This window comes from Oncorhynchus gorbuscha, linkage group LG08, assembly GCF_021184085.1.
Source record: "Oncorhynchus gorbuscha isolate QuinsamMale2020 ecotype Even-year linkage group LG08, OgorEven_v1.0, whole genome shotgun sequence".
Taxonomy (NCBI): domain Eukaryota; kingdom Metazoa; phylum Chordata; class Actinopteri; order Salmoniformes; family Salmonidae; genus Oncorhynchus; species Oncorhynchus gorbuscha.
Genome location: NC_060180.1, coordinates 21,858,351 through 21,877,298, shown reverse-complemented (window position 1 = coordinate 21,877,298; position 18,948 = coordinate 21,858,351). Strand labels below are relative to the sequence as shown.

At 43.5% G+C, this 18,948-nt stretch overlaps 1 protein-coding gene across 3 annotated transcripts in view; it reads right to left on the bottom strand.

The window, feature by feature from the left end:
• The window catches only part of abhd12 (abhydrolase domain containing 12, lysophospholipase), a 28,143-nt gene that overhangs the window by 7,020 nt on the left and 2,175 nt on the right, over positions 1-18,948 (bottom strand). For all 3 annotated transcript variants that reach the window (XM_046358828.1, XM_046358826.1, XM_046358827.1), the window contains 2 exons: positions 5,999-6,120; positions 4,982-5,087 (listed from right to left, as the gene is read on the bottom strand). In XM_046358828.1, coding sequence (XP_046214784.1) covers positions 4,982-5,087; positions 5,999-6,120 — 228 coding nt within the window. The remainder of the gene's footprint in view (positions 1-4,981; positions 5,088-5,998; positions 6,121-18,948) is intronic.

Here is an 18,948-nt window from a genome sequence, read left to right as displayed (position 1 = left end):
GTCTTTATCTACCACAACCCACACTGCTAAACTCCTCTGGGCTCAACATGCCTTTCCCACAGTCAACGTTCCCCAGTTAGTCTGCTCAAGTTCCTGCCCCCCCGGCCGGTAAACATCCACAGGGACTGGGGTAGTCCCCCCCCCCCTGTGATCCAGTCTCTTCTGTATCATTCTCAGACACACAAAAAAAACACTGCACCTTTTCCCCGAGAGGCAGTGTGGTGTGCGTTATTGTTTTCCCAGCCGAGGAGTTCATTACACCCCTGAGACAGAGGGACTGCTAGAGGGCTGTGTGTGAGAGAGAGACAGCGAGAGGGCTGTGTGAGAGAGAGAGACAGAGAGCATATACAAATGGCGCCGGAGGGCATGGCTGCCGTTTTACGGGCTCCTAACCAACTGTGCTTTTTTGTTTACTTTTTCGCATTGTTTTTAACTTAATTTGCTACCGTCTCTTATGACTGAAAAGAGCGCCTGGACATCACCAGCGATTACTCACCTAGAACTGGATAAAGAGTCCAACGCAAAGGATATACTTCTTCCTGGAGACCAGGCCCAAATCCCTATCATTCACATGAAGAAAAGACGGAGATACAGGGAGTGAAGGCCGGGGTGCATTGTGAGGATTCGTAGGAGAGTGAGAAAAATCACCACTACCATCGGTTCTATTGGCCAACGTGCAATCACTGGAAAACAAATTGGATGCTCTACGGTCAAAACTATCCTACCAACTGGACATGAAAAACGAATATCTTATGTTTCACCGAGTTGTGGCTGAACGACGACACGGATAATAGAGCTGGCTGGGTTTTCCGTGCATCGGCAGGACAGAGCAACTACATCTGGTAGGGCGGGGTTGTGTGCCTATTTGTCAGTCTGTGCACAATGTCTAATATTAAAGAAGTCTCAAGGTATTTCTCGCCTGAGGTAGAGTATCTCATGATAAGCTGCACACCACACTATCTATATTTTTCGTAGCCATTTATTTTCCACCACAAACTGATGCTGGCACTACGACCGCACTCCGAGCTGTACAAGACCATGAGTAAACAAGAAATTGCTCATCCAGAAGTGGCGCTCCTAGTGGCCAGGGACTTTAATGCAGGCAAACTTAAATCCGTTTGATGTAATTTCTACCAGCATGTTACATGTGCAACCAGAGGAGAGAAACATAAATATATATATATATACATATATACACACACACACACACACAACCATCCATATTTTTTTAAACTCTAGACCACCTTTACTCCACACAGAGATGCATACAAAGCTCTCCCTCATCCTCCATTGGGCAAATCTGACCATAACTCTATCCTCCTGACTCCTGCTTACAAGCAAAAACTAAAGCAGGAAGTACCAGTGACAAATGAAGCAGATTCTACACTAATTGACTGTTTTGCTAGCACAGAATGGAATATGTTCCGTGATTCATCCAATGGCATTGAGGGGTATTACAATCAGTCACCAGCTTCATCAATAAGTGCATCGAAAACATTGCCCCCACCGCGACCGTACATACATATCCCAAACAGAAGCCATGGATTACAGGCAACATCCGCACCAAGCTAAAGGCTAGAGCTTCCACTGTCAAGGAGCGGGACACTAATCCTGATCCTTATAAGAAATCCTGCTAAACCCTCAGACGAACCATCAAACAGGCAAAGCATCAATATAGGACTAAGATTGAATCCTACTACACCGCCTCTGACGCTCGTCAGATGTGGCATGGCTTGCAAACTATTATGGACTACAAAGGGAAACCCAGCTACTGCCCAGTGACACGGGCCTACCATGCTCGCTTCGAGGCAAGCAACAATGAAGCATGCATGAGCACCAGCTGTTACAGATGACTGTGTGATCACGCTTTCCATAGCTGATGTGAGCAAGACATTGAAACAGTTCAACATTTACAAGGTTGCAGGGCCAGAGGGATTACCAGGGCATGTACTCCGAGCATGCACAGACCAACTGGCAAGTGTCTGGCAAGTGTCTTCACTTCCCACAGTGTCTATGGGGTCATATTGCACTCCCTAAGGCTTCCACTAGATGTCAACAGTCTTTAGAACCTTGTTGCAGGCTTCTAATGTGAAGGGGGAGGAATAAGAGCTGTTTGACTAAGAGGTCTGGCAGAATGCCATGAGCTAAGTCAGGCGCGCGGCCGTGAGAGCGAGCTGCATTCCTTTTCATTTCTAAAGACAAAGGAATTGTCCGGTTGAAACATTATTGAAGATTTATGATAAAAACATCCTAAAGATTGATTCTGTACAAATCATTTGACATGTTTCGACGAACTGTAATATAACTGACTCGCGCATTGTGCATTTGGATTACTGGGCAAAACGCGCAAACAAAAAGGATGTATTTGGACATTGATGGACTTTATCGAACAAAACAAACATTTATTGTGGAATTGGGATTTCTGGGAGTGCATTCTGATGAAGATCAAAGTGAAATCAGACACTGTGGCTGGATTAACGAGAAGTGTATCTTTAAAATGGTGTATAATACTTGTATGTTTGAGGAATTTAAATGAGATTTCTGTTGTTTGAATTTGGCGACCAGAAATTTCACTGGCTGTTGACGCTAGCGTCCCACATATCCCAGAGAGGTTTAACATTGACGGGGCTGTAGCCGAGCGGGTCGAGAGCATCAAGTTCCTTGGTGTCCACATCGCCAACAAACTAACATAGTCCTAGCACACCAAGACAGTCATGAAGAGGGCACGAAAACAACTTTTTCCCCTTAGGAGACTGAAAAGATTTGGCATTGGTCCCCAGATCCTCAAAAAGTCATAAAGCTGCATCCTGACCAGTTGCATCACCGCCTGGTATGGCAACTGCTCTGCATCCAACCAACCGTAAGGCAATACAAAGGTTAGTGCGTACGGCCCAACATGTCACTGGGGTCAAGCTCCCTACCCTCTAGGACCTATATACCTACTAGGCGGCGTCAGAGGAAGGGACAAAAATGTTTGAAGACTACAGTCACCTGAGTAAGACTGTCCTCTCTGCAAGACTGTCCTCTCTGCTACCGCACAGCATGCAGTACTGGAGCACTAGGTCCAAAAGGCTCCTTAAAAGCTTCTACCCCCAAACCATAAGACTGCTGAACAAATAATCACACAGCCACCTAGACTATTTACACTGCTGCTACTAGCTGTTTATTATCTATGCATAGTCACTTTACCCCTACCTACATGGAGAAATTACCTGGACTAACCTGTATCCTTGCACATTGACTTGGTACCGGTACCTGCTGTATATAGCCTTGTTATTGTCATGTGATCTTATTGTGTTACTTAGCAAATATTTGCTTCACTCTACTCTTGAACTGCATTGTTGGTTAAGGGCTTGAAAGTAAGCATTTCACGTAAGGTCCATCTATACCCGTTGTATTCCTGCGCATGTGACAAATAACATTTGGAGAGACGAGAGCGGGATCGAGAGACGCCATCATGAACAGCAGACTGTGGTCACTGAGAAAGTGCAGTAATGTCCTGAGCAAAAGTCAAAATTGGATTCCAGCCAAATAATCAAACATCAGACCATATTTATACCTTACATACCCTAATTGACATGTTAAAATCAAAAAGCTTGAGCGATCAACAGCCCCCGATCTCACTCGTAATGACACAGAAATAAAATGTCTCCTGTATGCAGATGACCTGGTGCCGCCGTCCCCCCACAAGAGGGGCTACAGCCACAATTAGATCCAACAGTTCTGTCAAACCTGGGCACTAAGAGTCCATCTCAAAAATACAAACATTATGATATTCCAGAAAAGGGCCAGATGTCAGGGAAACCAACATGCCTTTTTAGTAGACTCCACTCATATAACACACACACAGGACAAAAAAATGTGCTCCACAGGGAACTTCAACTTGGCCGTGAATGAACTGAAAGAAAGGAAGGAGGGCTTTCTATGCCATTGAACAATCTAGTAAACTAGACATAGCACTTAGGATCGAGGTCAAAATATTCTGATCAATAATAGAACCAATTGCACTATATGGCAGTGAAGTGTGGGGTCTGTTTACAAAGCAAGAATGACAAATGGGACAACACCCCTACTGAAACCCAGCAGGAAGAATTCTGTAAGAGCATCCTCAGAGAACAGAGAAAACAACTCTAAATGCATGCAGAGCAGAATTAGGCCAATTCCCTCTTCTGATTAATATCCAAGAAGAGCCACCAAATGTTATCATTTAAAAAACAAGTGACCACCACTCCTACCATTACAAAGCCCTCAAAAGCCAAGAGACGACCATAGAAATGAGTCCTCAGGCAGCTGGCTCAGTTTACTAACCCCTACCTACCCAACAAAGCCTCAGGACAGCACTCAGAAAACCTGTCCCAACCAAATCACGAAGCAAACATGAAAAGCTCACCTATTGGAAAGGCACCACAAAAAAATCTAAGTAAACGTCAACACTATTTGGCCCTTAACAGACAGTACACGGTGGCAGACTATATTACCACCGTGACTACGTACAGACTAAGTGAGCGCAGCCTGGCAATAGAACCTGACCGTCACACTCTGCCCTCAGAAAGGTTAAGACAGAGCTGCATTCTCTTCTACACTGCGGGAACTATACAGACATGCGGACACTTTTCTTTCCTAGTATCCAAAATAAATAGTTTGAAAACAGAGGAGAAAATCCAATATCTAATGGAACAAAAAAACCTTTATGCCATATTAGCTGCAAAATATGTAGCTTCCTGCCACACCCATAGGGACAGTCAGTGGAACGACCAACCAGAGCAATAACATTGCTACTCAACATTTCATTATTGTCCTAAATCATTTCTGCCTGTAGTGTCCTGTTAATTGTCACTACTCATTGAGTATTATTATTTTTCCTATTGTCACCGGTGTCATCATTGACTTGATATGTGAAAGTAGAGAGCGAGAAAGTACGAGATCCATCCCACACAGTCTTAGCCAAGCAGCTGGTGTGTGTGTGAGCATGTCTTCTTACCATACACCAATGTTGACACCAGTCTCTGGCTGCAGGTAGAAGTTATAGGTGTGGTTCAACCCATGGTCTTGTGGCCTTTTCAAGTCAATGAAATAGGGCAGCCGCACTGCAGGGGGTGGGGTTGGGTAGAGGGTAGACAGAGGCTGTGTTAGATGTGCTAAGACAATAAGATATCACTGACAAAGCAGCAGCACTCAGCTAAAATCTACAGGACAGCTGCTCTAGAAATAGCAGGGCTCTGCCTCTTTCCACTCAATAAGGTTACACGAGACAGTCACAAGTCAATGTCCACTTCCTGTACAGACATGTACCGTTTCACTTCCTCACTGAATACAAAGAAAACCTCAAACTGTCTGCCATCCACAAGACGTTTGGGTCTTTAGCTGCACTGCAAACCATTCAAAAGATCCCAAAAGAAAATCAGATGTCACTGAGTGGGACAGAAAACCATGTTCAAATCTGATGGGGTTACATGTTTTACAATGGATAGTTCCAGTACTGATTGGTTGAAACCAAGTAATTAGAATCAGACGTGGTCACAACACACCACTCAGTACTACTGAATCAATGTTTTAGATGCAATCCTGCCCATTGCTGCCTATAATGCATGAAACTACTACAGTTACACACGCACACTGCATATCAGATGGAGGGAGCAGTGAAGGCTGTGTATTGCATGCTTGCAGATGGAATATACACCCTCTTAACTGCCTCTGTCTGGAGTTTCATGCTGTGTTGGGTTTCAGGTTCAACTGATGAGCAGGTTCTCATGTGCACACATTAGCACATGCACCCTTGCTTATGCATGCAGTATGCACACATACTAAATGAGCTACAAGTATCCACCTACCAAATGAAACACGACGAGGCCAGAGCTAACTGATGAAGCAAGCTTATTTAGTCTCATAAAATGTTTTTTTTTTTTTAAATTGAAGAATTCTTAAATCAATGCAAAACACTAGATCGAAAAAAAACGGAAAAAAAACATACCTTACTGGTGTCTATATCTATACTCACCAAAATTTAAAAATACTAGTTTTGCCTGAATTGAGGGGCATAGTTTGACGAGGAAGGGGATGGTTATATAGACTCCCAGCACCCACAGGAGGATCCTCTTCAATCTGCCCATTAGGCCATATCTGGAACACACACGCAGGGGAGAGAGACAATGTCAGCATTTTACATTGATCTTCAAAAACTAAAGTAGAAAACATTAAGATTTGAGATGGCAGGTAGCCTAGTGATTAGAGCGTTGGGCCAGTAACCGAAAGGTTGCTAGATCAAATCCCCGAAATGACAAGGTAAAAATCTGTCGTTCTGCCCCTGAACAAGGCAGTTAACCCACTGTTCCTAGGCAGTCACTGTAAATAAGAATTTGTTCTTAACTGACTTGCCTAGTTAAGGTTAAATAAAAATAACAGTTAAGTCTGCTATCCATTCCAATTACACACAGATGTGTACAGTACAAAAATAGTTAAATATTAAGCCTAGATCATAGTGTTATCAGGATGGGGGTTCAGAGTTCAGACTGTTTAGGAAATAACAACTCTTCCCTGTTCATACAGAGTAAAACCAGATGTTGCTTGGTTCTATCAGAGGGTGATGTGGTTCAAAGAGGGTCATGACAAAGTCCTCGTTACAGCCTGTAACCTGCACCTTTCCTCCCTTCCTTCCAAACTGTTTCATCCAGCTAGACGTCAGTCTGAGGTTACTGCAGAATTCTGACCCGGGACCAGTGGAGATCATGACATCTGGCCATTTCAGAGAGACGTTAAAAATATCAGACAGGAAAATGCTGTGTAAAACACACTGCACCGTAGCCTTGCTCAATGCAACCCTTTATAATGAGGAAGTTCTACATGGCCGTCAGAATCAAGCCTCATTCACATTACCAATAATGTTACGTTGCGCCGTATGTCATGCATTTCAAATGGGGGCGTCCACAATGGAGTGGAATCGCAACACCCCCTTGAGGTTGAAGGCTCCATTGCGAGACGGATGCCGCATACTTTCAAATGTTCCAAAATAAGCATCGTCTTCAGTCCAGCCAGTGTCGAAGAACAGGAAGTTACCAAAACTCTGCACGTTTTCGGTGATGGCTTTATGGGATAGCTAGCAACTTGTAAACAATTAACCATTCCTGTAAGTGAGTACTATTTTAATAGTAATGTTAAATACACACTGGCTGTTGTTCCCATTTAAGTTTAATGTGATAAGGACGTTTGTTTTATAACAATTATTAGGAGAGGTCACTAGATATAGTGGCATCTTAAACCTGCAGTAAAAGCCAGCTTGACTTGCTATAAAGTTAGAGAAACAAGTTGATGAAAAAGTAACAAAACATGTTTTACTATCACCTAAAACATTCATCCTTTCTTGAATTAATAGGTCATATTTTGCAATCTTCCAAAATAAATGGCATCTTGCGGTTACACTTGTCCGTTCAGTAGCGAGGCTCTGAAGATGACATACGGCATAATGAAATACGCCACGATGTATCACGTCTAAATTGGTGTCAGCTCTTCTCTGAGCACACCGTATTTCCTAGAGTCTTGCTTGGGACAGAATGTGTAACTTTATGGCAAGTTAATAGGACTATCCTTTTAAATCCTCTCTCTGGGAGAGCTGCTGTAATAACAGAGGGACTGCTGATAGTCAGGAAGTCACCCATCTCCCTTCTAGGGCTATGGACAAATCACTTAGTTTTTCCTCCAATATTGATGACATGCCTTATTCGCATAACTTACCCCACATGGAGGGTGAAGTCCCTGACAGATACTAGGCCCAAACAGCACACCCTGCAGCAGAGGAACAAAACAAACGTCCTCCAATCCGTGAAACGGACCCCACAGACGCCAATGAAATGAACAGAGATGACCCCAGTGTGACAATATGCAAGAGGCACGGATGCATTCAAGGATGTGCTCATGTCTCTCAAAGTCAAAAAGGTCAGGGGAGGGCTGGAGCGGACCCTCTGCTGCCCTCCCTCCGTCTCGCTGGCATGTTGCATAACGGATCTCTACGGCCCGGTGCACCCGGGGGACTCGGATACTGTATGTCATGATGATGTGTAGCTGGAGCATCAGTCAGGGAGGGGGGCCAGGGGAACTGTATTCACTACTGGGGGTGTGTCATAACCTGTAATTTACTAGATGTGTGATGAACGTAAAGCAAGCAGTGGAGATACTGTATGATTACTGTATGAGTGCAGTGGCACAGGAAAGGTTGCTTTATGGCACTACAGACATGTCAGTGGGAATAGCGTACAATGAATTATTCACCAAAAATATATAATATGGACAGTTCAACTGACCTAAATTAAGTCTTACCCTGGACTAAATTGCACTTTAATGAATATGTATGAAAGGATCCAGTCACAGACTCCGTAGTATAGACAAGGTTAACTAATGCTCATTAATTCTATTTTTATATTAGCAAAGCCAGAAATAAACCTAGGCCTACTCCATTTAGTCTAGCCTAGTTCTTAAATAGCCTACTTACATTCACATGTAAGATGTTTGTTACATCTGCTGTTGTTTTCAGCCTCTACCTGACCAGCTTTGCCAGAGATGGAATCTAACAGCTCTAACAAAATGCAGACACACACACACACAAATGTACCAAGTACAGACATGGTAAACCCCTTGGAGTGTACACAGAACTCTCTCTGGCCCTATGAATAATGCAGAGTGCTTGAGAGAGCCTGTTAGATACTGTGTGCTGCGTTATCAAGAAGCCACTGCGAGAAAGAGAGAGATTGGGAGGGAGACATCAAGTTAGACACTGGAGTAATAAAATTAAAATAAAAACACTATCCACGCCTTAATTTGGATGCATTGTATTAGCTCCACCTCTGTCCCACCCATCCAACTTACGGCTGTATTTGGCACAGCAAAGAAGTACATCTTCACAGCTTGACTGGCCCTGCATAAGGTATTTCATAGTGCATTTAAATTCTTATTATTTACAAAGGAATGGTTATTCTGGTTGCACAGTATCTTATGACTGGTCAATAGCATAGCCCTAGTCTCATTCACTCAACAATTGGAAGTCCAGCGAACTTCAGATTTGGATTTCGAGTTTTGAATGGAAATGGTGGCCTTCAGCGCTCGCATTTTTTTTATATAACACAACAACTTCAAAGATTTCACTGAGTCACAGATCATAATAAGGAAATAAGTCAATTGAAATGAATTCATTAGGCCCAAATCTATGGATTTCACATGACTGGAAATACATATGCATCTATTGACCACAGATATCTTCAAAAAAGGTTAGGGGCGTGGATCAGAAAACAGTCAGTATCTGGTGTGACCACCATTTTCCTCATGCAGCACGACATCTCCTTCGCATAGAGTTAAGCAGGCTGTTGATTGTGGCCTGTGGAATTTTTGCCCACTCCTCTTCAATGGCTGTGCGAAGTTGCTGGATATTGGCGGGAACTGGCACACTTGGTCGTACACGTCGATCGAGAACATCCCAAACATGCTCAATGGGTGACATGCCTGGTGAGTATGTATGCCATGGGGGAAAAAAAGGGGCCATTTTCTGCTTCCAGGAGTTGTGTACAGATGCTTGCGACATGGGGCCGTGCATTATCATGCTGAAACATGAGGTGATGGCGGCAGATGAATGGCACGGCAATGGGCCCCAAATTGCCAACGATAAAATGCAATTGGGTTCATTGTCTGTAGGTTACGCCTGCCCATACCATAACCCCACCTCCACCATGGGGAATTCCGTTCACAATGTTAACATCAGCCCAATACAGTTGAAACTGGGATTAATCCGTAAAGAGCACACTTCAGCGTGCCAGTGGCCACCAAAAGTGAGCATTTCTCAATTAAATTAACCATGCCGAACTTCTGTCAGGTCAAGACCCTGGAGAGGACGACAAGCACATAGATGAGCTTCCCTGAGACGGTTTCTGACAGTTTGTGCATAAATTCTTCAGTTGTGCAAACCCAGTTTCATTAGTTGTCCGGGAGGCTGGTCTCAGACTATCCCGCAGGTGAAGATAGTTGGAGATCCTGGGTTGGCGTGGTTACACGTGGTCATGAAGCTGGTTGGACATACTGACAAATTCCCTAAGGAGGAGGCAGCTTATGGTAGAGAAATTAACATTAAATTCTCACTCTAAACAGCTCTGGTGGACATTCCTGCAGTCAGCGTGCCAATTGCATGCTCCCTCAAAACTTGAGACATCTGTGGCATTGTGTTGTGTGACAAAACTGCACATTTTAGAGTGGACTTTTATTGTCCCCAGCACCAGGTGTAATGATCATGCTGTTTAATCAGCTTCTTGAAATGCCACACCTGTCATGTGGATGGATTATCTTGGCAAAGGAGAAATGCTCACTAACAGGGAGGTAAACAAATTTGTGCATAAAATGAGAAACTTTCTGGGATTCCTTTATTTATTTTTATTATTCAGGTCATGAAACATGGGACCAACACTTTACATGTTGAGTTTATATTTTTGTTCAGTGTATAACTAAACACAAGATAGTTCATCTGTGTCGATTTCAATGGGAGCATATTAAGCATAGTAGGCAGACCCAAGCACAAGCTAGCGAGATCCTTGGCGTGTTCTAGCATGTATTTGCATATTTCCGTTATGTTGGGCATACACGACACAAATGCGCCACGTTTTGCCATCCCAGACACGATTGGGGTGAAATCTTCTGGACTAGTTTGAGGGGGGGGGGGGGGGGGGGTCAAGGACGCACCGATGACGGCTGTTCCGTTCTCCAGACTCAAGATGTCAGATGTCCCAAAAATCTTCTGACATGTTAGAAATTTGGTTTGTGCATCTTGTTTTATGCACATTGCTATGACACGATTGGGCAAGGACTGCTGCCAATAGCCATTGAGCACTCAGCATGTGAGACCAAAACAATGGTGAAGAAAAGAGCAACAACATGAACTGTGTGGACCAAGGTGATGAAAGATTGGAAGAGCTGTAGAGAGAACACAGCTGCCTTCTCAATATTAAAAGTCTTCCATTACCTCCAATTCCCTCTGTACAATACAAAGTCCATATAGTCCAAGTCTGCCCAACAACAATTTGCGGGTCCATATCCTGCGCCTCTGCTCTTTGATGTTTCTGCACACTAATAAAGCAGCTCGCTGTTTGCGTGTAAACATGTCTTTTTACACCCCCATACGACAGAAGAGCAGGATCAGGATCAACTAGTGAATCATTGTGTAATGTGAGCACCCACGTCCTGGGGTTGAGGATGGATGCAATTAAAGATTTGGGACCAGGAAATCGGGAAATGTGAGCACGTCGAAGTTGTTAGAAGTTGTGTAGCGTATGCCCAACATTAGGGAACACCTCTGAAGTGAATGTAAGCAATAATTAAATTTGTCCCAAGTTGCACTCCTTGTAACATTTTTTTTCCCAAAAAAAAACTTAGTGCACTCTGTTCGTAAGAGATGTAGTTCTGGGAACAGAAAACTAATCGAGATCTTGATTTTCTTTGACAATATCTGCAGAATGTCGGCCCAGTTCAATCCCGCTCCATACTCTCCCACTGCCGGCCACTGGGCTTCCTCTCAACATAATTGGTGGGGAGTGGAAATTCCAACCGTATGCTTCAGATTTATACATCCGGTGAAACATCTGGCTCCTTGTTCTGTGATAGAGGCATTCCCTTGTGTTTTTTTTCTCTTCTCCTACAGTGTCAGACAATATTTTAGTAGCCTATGGAGTATTCGTTTTGTATTGGAAGTCTCTTGAACTCCATCCATGCGGAATCTTGATAAGTGGCAATGCGTCACTCGTTCCCATCTAGACTCTGCTGTACTCCACCCCTTTTTATCTGCTTTCTGAAAGGAGATCTTCCCCAGGCTTTCAAACAGTACAGTAGAAGCCTGGGCTTCCAAGGCTAGCATAGCCCTAACCAGTCACCACCCTCTCAATAAAACCAACATTGCTTTGTGACTAACATGTGCATGGTTTAATTTGTCATGTGCAGACGACTCTGCACAAATAAATACACCATAGCCAGTCAGTACTTGACAATAGTATGTTACGCTTGCCTGAGTGTGCATACCAGTACATATACCAGAGGGATATAACAGAAAATGCCCATCATCCTCCTCCACAGATAATGAAACAAATAAGATAGGTTTTGAACACTGTGGCAGATGCATGTTCAGCCAACTGGAGCACAAGGCTGACCAGTTTTGACCAAGCGGACAGCACTCTTGCTTTGTTCAGAACAAGCAGTGTACCAGTCATGCCAACCAAACAGATGGTGGTCTAATTTCACAGGCACGTGGGGCCCAGCGTTTTCTTATGGGGTACCTACTGCAGACAGACCTCCAGTTGAACCATCGGTGGGCTGAAGGTTAATTGCCATGTAGAGAACAATTCAGTCAAGGGTTACGCAAACAGATCTGCCTGTTTCCACCCTATGCAGGCATAACAGCAGGAGGCACTGTTGATCAACAGTGGTGCAACAAGACAGCAGGACAACACCTGCCCTGCTAGCTGGCCTCCAGGCGTTAATACATTTAGCTCAGCGGAGGGGCCTGCTGCCATATGGACCTGATTACAGCCTGGTAGACATGACGAGATGAAGCTACATTGCATTAGATCACATTGGTCATCCGCTTGGCAGAGAGTATATGTTTTATTGTCACTTACACCAGATCGGTGCAGTAAAATGTGTTGTTTACAGGGGCAGCCATAGTAGTATGGCAAATTAAGGTTGTTCAAGACCAGACAGATTTTCCCCTTGTCACACCTATGCTACCTGCTGCACTAACCATTCATTAATCAGATTCATAAGGACTTCAATAAAGCCATGTTATCCATGTAAAACAAGGCGACAATACCATGCCAGTGTGGTTTTAAATTAATTTAACTATCATTCAGCTATTCATCCAGAAGACTGAAGTCCATCCTGTGGCCAGTGCTGCTTCGCCACAGCTCCCTGTAGAGAACTTCCCTTCCCCCGATCCCTGTCCAAGGTGACAGTGTAACAGCCAGGACCTTGACAGAGCCATGGCTGCCAAAGTAGGGCCAATCAGGGCAGGAGATAACTAATGCAGTCTGACATGGGATTTTGAGAAGAGGCTTTGAGCAGTGTCAATGCCACCCTGTCTGGTTGGGCGGAAAAAGAACAGCCTATAGCCCTAGGACCAGAGCAAGACTACGAGACAGTCAGGGGTCAGGTATAACCAAAAGGGATCTCCAAGGACCAAAATAATATACACTTCAGATGGGTACTCACAGCAGAATATGATTTGCAGTATAATAAAAAACAACACTCGAGCTAGGTTCGGCAGATAAATATATTCAAACCCTTTGACTACTACTGTACATTAAGCAGCAGCTGCAGGAGAAGCACCTCCAAGGTTAACAGCTTTCGTGTCTGAAACCAGATTCTTCTTGGTCATTGACACCATAGAGGCTGAACTTGTCTCAACTTCAAGTTGGAATACTTCAGCCCACGAGAGAGCTGGCCATCATGTTCTCAGTGAGGCTTCTAAAAATGAGCCTCTGCGATGAGCACACCCACACTATATTCCATAGAGAAATAGAAATCCTCTGCTAGCAATGGGAGAGCTGTCAAGAGGGCTGGAGGGATCCTAAAATAACAGCCATGACACAGCCGATTCCAGCCGCTTGAGCCTAAACAGCCTTGGACAGGGCCAATCAGACCAAAATAATTAATCCCCTCATGGGAGGGCCAGTCAGCCAGAGCAATCACAGCCCTGTTTCAAAATAAATAACAGAAACTTAATTTTTTTTTAAATCTGCATGCTGTGGTTTGGTATGAAGGGCATTACAAAGCAATATTTTATTAGCTAGGAGGTCTGGCAGGCACAGTCTGACATAATCTGAAGCAAATACAGGGTGTTAGTACATGTGCACCCCTATAAGCTAATCAATACTTGGGTTTTAAGCAGAATTAATGCCACCATGCTATGGGGGAAGGCAACAACACTAAATTAGTTAACCCTAGTTTTTCCTCACTAAACGTGATACTGGGTGCTTAGCACAATTTCCCTTTGGAGATTTACAGGCACAGCCACAGAACATTCACACTTGTCACCCTTGTGTGCGAAGTTCCTTCCAGTCAGATCATCATGAACCAACTACAAAGCCTCGAAGACCCATTGAAGTTGCTGGCAAAGAGCACCTGAAATTACTTGTTTGATGTTATGTGCAACATGGTCATATTGGACCGTATACAGTGGGGCAAAAAAGTATTTAGTCAGCCACCAATTGTGCAAGTTCTCCCAAAAAGATGAGGCCTGTAATTTTCATCATAGGTACACTTCAACTATGACTGACAAAATGAGAAGAAAAAAAAAATCCAGAAAATCACATTGTAGGATTTTTAATGAATTTATTTGCAAATTTTGGTGGGAAAAAAGTATTTGGTCACCTACAAACAAGCAAGATTTCTGACTCTCACAGACCTGTAACTTATTTAATAGGCTCCTCTGTCCTCCACTTGTTACCTGTATTAATGGCACCTATTTGAACTTGTTATCAGTATAAAAGACATCTGTCCACAACCTCAAACAGTCACACTACAAACTCCACTATGGCCAAGACCAAAGAGCTGTCAAAGGACACCAGAAACAAAATTTTAGACCTGCACCAGGCTGGGAAGACTGAATCTGCAATAGGTAAGCAGCTTGGTTTGAAGAAATCGACTGTGGGTGCAATTATTAGGAAATGGAAGACATACAAGACCACTGATAATCTCCCTCGATCTGGGGCTCCACGCAAGATCTCACCCTGTGGGGTCAAAATGATCACAAGAACGGTGAGCAAAAATCCCAGAACCACACAGGGGGACCTAGTGAATGACCTGCAGAGAGCTGGGACCAAAGTAACAAAGCCTACCATCAGTAACACACTATGCCGCCAGGGACTCAAATCCTGCAGTGCCAGACGTGTCCCCCTGCTTAAGCCAGTACATGTCCAGGCTCGTCTGAAGTTTGCTAGAGAGCATTTGGATGATCCAGAAGAAGGTTGGGAGAATGTCATATGGTCAGATGAAACCAAAATATAACTTTTTGGTAAAAACTCAACTCGTTGTGTTTGGAGGACAAAGAATGCCGAGTTGCATCCAAAGAACACCATACCAACTGTGAAGCATGGGGGTGGAAATATCATGCTTTGGGGCTGTTTTTCTGCAAAGGGACCAGGACGACTGATCCGTGTAAAGGAAAGAATGAATGGGGCCATGTATCGTGAGATTTTGAGTGAAAACCTCCTTCCATCAGTAAGGGCATTGAAGATGAAATATGGCTGGGTCTTTCAGCATGACAATGATCCCAAACACACCGCCCGGGCAACGAAGGAGTGGCTTCGTAAGAAGCATTTCAGGGTCCTGGAGTTGCCTAGCCAGTCTCCAGATCTCAACCCCATAGAAAATCTTTGGAGAGAGTTGAAAGTCCGTGTTGCCCAGCAACAGCCCCAAAACATCACTGCTCTAGAGGAGATCTGCATGGAGGAATGGGCCAAAATACCAAGAAGTGTGTGAAAATCTTGTTAAGACTTACAGAAAACGTTAGACCTCTGCAATTGCCAACAAAGGGTATATAATAGTATTGAGAAACTTTTGTTATTGACGAAATAATTATTTCCCACCATAATTTGCAAATAAATTCAATTACAAATCCTACAATGTGATTTTCTGGATTTTTTTTCTCTCATTTTGTCTGTCATAGTTGAAGTGTACCTATGATGAAAATTACAGGCCTCTCATCTTTTTAAGTGGGAGAACTTGCACAATTGGTGGTTACTAAATACTTTTTTGCCCGCGCGTGTGTGTGCGCATATATATATATATATATATATATATATATATATATATATATATATATATATATATATATATATATATATATATATATATATATATATATATATATATATGTGTCAGCCAGTTGTGGTGGGAGGAGTTATTCATGTGCATTAGTACAGTCAGTTCATGAATCTAAAGGTGACTGCACATACTGTAGTTATGAACCACCCAACAGCCCTGTACGGTTGTGCAGTAGCACACAGAACAGCTAGTTCCTCATGTATCACATGGGAATGAGTGAAACTTACTTCTCAGCCTGAAGTTACACTAGGTTGTCGCTGACTGGTGAGACACTTCAGGGTGTTCACGTGTGCTAGCAAGGCAGAGATCCTAAGTTCGTGCCCGGTATGGGCCAAATTGTGAGGAAGTGGTACTCCCTAAGCAAGCAGCGTGACATCCTTTACACTCTCAGTCTAGAAACACAGTGAAAAAAATAACAGAAGAAATGTATGGTGCAGTCCATCCTGCAATATCTTGCCTAGACCACTAAAGACTAACTGGCTGGCTGAGACATCAAGGCAAAAAGAGACCACTGTAGCTAAATAGGCTAAGGAACTGGCACTCATTTCTGCAGAGTAAATAAATCTCTCTAAACTTAGCCTAATAGTTTGATTAAGAAATTGGGCATTTGCTGCCAAATTTGGCCAAAAGGTCAGACAATGTCTTCTGGACTTTCTGTTGAGGAAAGTAATGCTAAAAATGTAATGAGACAAAAATACACAAAATACAGGAAGTGGATCTGCAAGACCTTTGTGTCTCAGGGTCTGACGGATTCCAGTGTGTTTATTGGAAACAGGTTAACGCACTGACAGGGCAGCAGCTAGCAGTCTTGCCAATTGCAAATCTGACAAAATTGAGAGGGGGAAAAAAAACAGTGCAGTCATCTTGACAGATTGCAGCTGTGGGAATAGGCTGACAGGTACAACACATGACACCTCAATAAACCAAGTAGGCAAGAGACACCAAGGAAACAGAGTGACCCTGGGAAGCCTATTCCTGCAGTGTGGGTAAAAGAGGGGAATGTTGAGAGGAGCACCTAGTGGGAACTGAAAGTCGCTGTGTAACGCTTCATATCCCACAGGAGGGAAGGGAAACTGTGCATTCTGCTCTCGGTTCTTATTTCCTTTGCACTAATGCGTGTCCCTGGCTTTCCAGCTGGCCTTCTGTAAATTGTTTGAACAGTGATGCCAGTGCAAGTTAGCAGTGTGCCTATATGCAATGGTCCTGTCCTGTACACGTTTCTATTAGATGTCCCATCAATGGACCCACATTCACACCCAGAAAAGACTGTTTGAAGCAGCAGTAGCCTAAACAGAAAATTTGAGCAAGTTCTAATCTAGCCTAGTTTTGATACCTTGGAGCTTGCAGTTTAATAGCGTTCTTAAGGTTAACTGGCCAACACCCCTGCCCGAGGAAACAAAATCAGTGAATATAATTTATTCTCCGGAAGAGGGGAAGAATAGCAATGGAGATGTCACATCCAGAAGAATATTTATCACCATAATTAAAAAACAGGACCTCACGTCACACCTGCCCCAATGACCAGAACACAATCATATGGTCCTCTGTCCTCCCACCCAGTTACCGTAGTAGAGTTCAGTGATCACAAGAGGTGCCCTTGAAGGATGTTTTCTAACCAGCAAGCTTGTTATTTTTATCATCATAGCCAGCCAACTCAAATGTGAATCACTCCAACATGGCAGTGTTGAGTTCTGGCCTGAATTACAGTTCTCTGAACAGGATAGTGACTAAGGACCTGACCACTGTCCTGATGTGAACTGGCATCAGTCCAAGTGGTTACATGAGCTTCAAGGACTGAGAACCGTGGCACTAAAAATACCTCTTCATGAGTCTCTAATAACCAGTCACCAAACCACAATGACTAGCTCAGACAAATGGAATGCAATGCCTTCTTAACTAGAACCAATGTCAAGCCACAGCTTATTTATTGTCGAGACAGAGCTGTATTCAGACTCAGTGGACAGGGCTCTAAACAAGCCTCAAAGCTCATCTCCCTCACTCTACCTAACCTTGGTGACAGGCAAAGGTTCTGAAAGGAGACCGAGGCTATTGCATATTTAATCAGAGTATTCTAGTCACCTCAAGCCAGCCCCTACCCTCGAGTGAACTGAAGACTGGTCTTTCAAGATAAGAGCGCCGGGCTAAAAACAACCACAAACTAGGCTAGAATGACTTATCACACTTCCCAAAATTAGTCTTGGAATGTGAAGAGGACAGCAATAGCAATCACATTTGCTTGATGATCACTGATGCATCAACATGGATTTCATGAATACAGTACACTTACAAGTTCAAATTCCATCATAGTCTGAAATGTGGTACTTCTTTCAGAAACAGGTCACAATAACAATGCATAAAACAGGTATGTTGTACAAGAATAAATCTCGAAGGGACTTATACCCATTTGTGTGGGATGTTAGTGTAGGCTACTTATTGTTTTTAGTTTGATTAAATAAAAGCATATTATCTTGCTGTGCATTTTTGATGAAAATAATTAGATACAGTAGGCTAGATATAGTCCAACTGAGCTGTCATTTGGATAACTAGGCTTAAAGTATAGGGTTGACATTTAGTCCACTTACATGAAGAGCCCTTATACACTACATATACAAAAGTATGTGGACACCACTTGAAACTTTGTGGAGTCCGCTATTTCAGGCACACCTGTTGCTGACAAGTGTATAAAATCGAACACACAGACATGCTACCTCAATAGACAAACATTGACAGTAGAATGAGCTCTTCAGTAAGACCAGTGACTTTCAGCATGGCACCGTCATCAGATGTCACCTTTCCAACAAGTCAGTTCGTCAAAGTTCTGCACTGCTAAAGCTGCCCCGGTCAACTCTAAGTGCTGTTATTGTGAAGTGGAAACGTCTAGGAGCAACAACGGCTCTGCAGCGAAGTGGTAGGTCACACAAGCTCGCAGAATGGGACCACCGAGTGCTGAAGTGCTTAAAAACAGTATGTCCTCGGTTGCAACACTCAATACTGAGTTCCAAACCGGCTCTGGAAGCAATGTCAGCATAAGAACCGTTTCATCAGGAGCTTCATGAAATAGTTTCCATGGCCAAGCAGCCACACAGAAGGGTAAGAGCATCTGCTAAA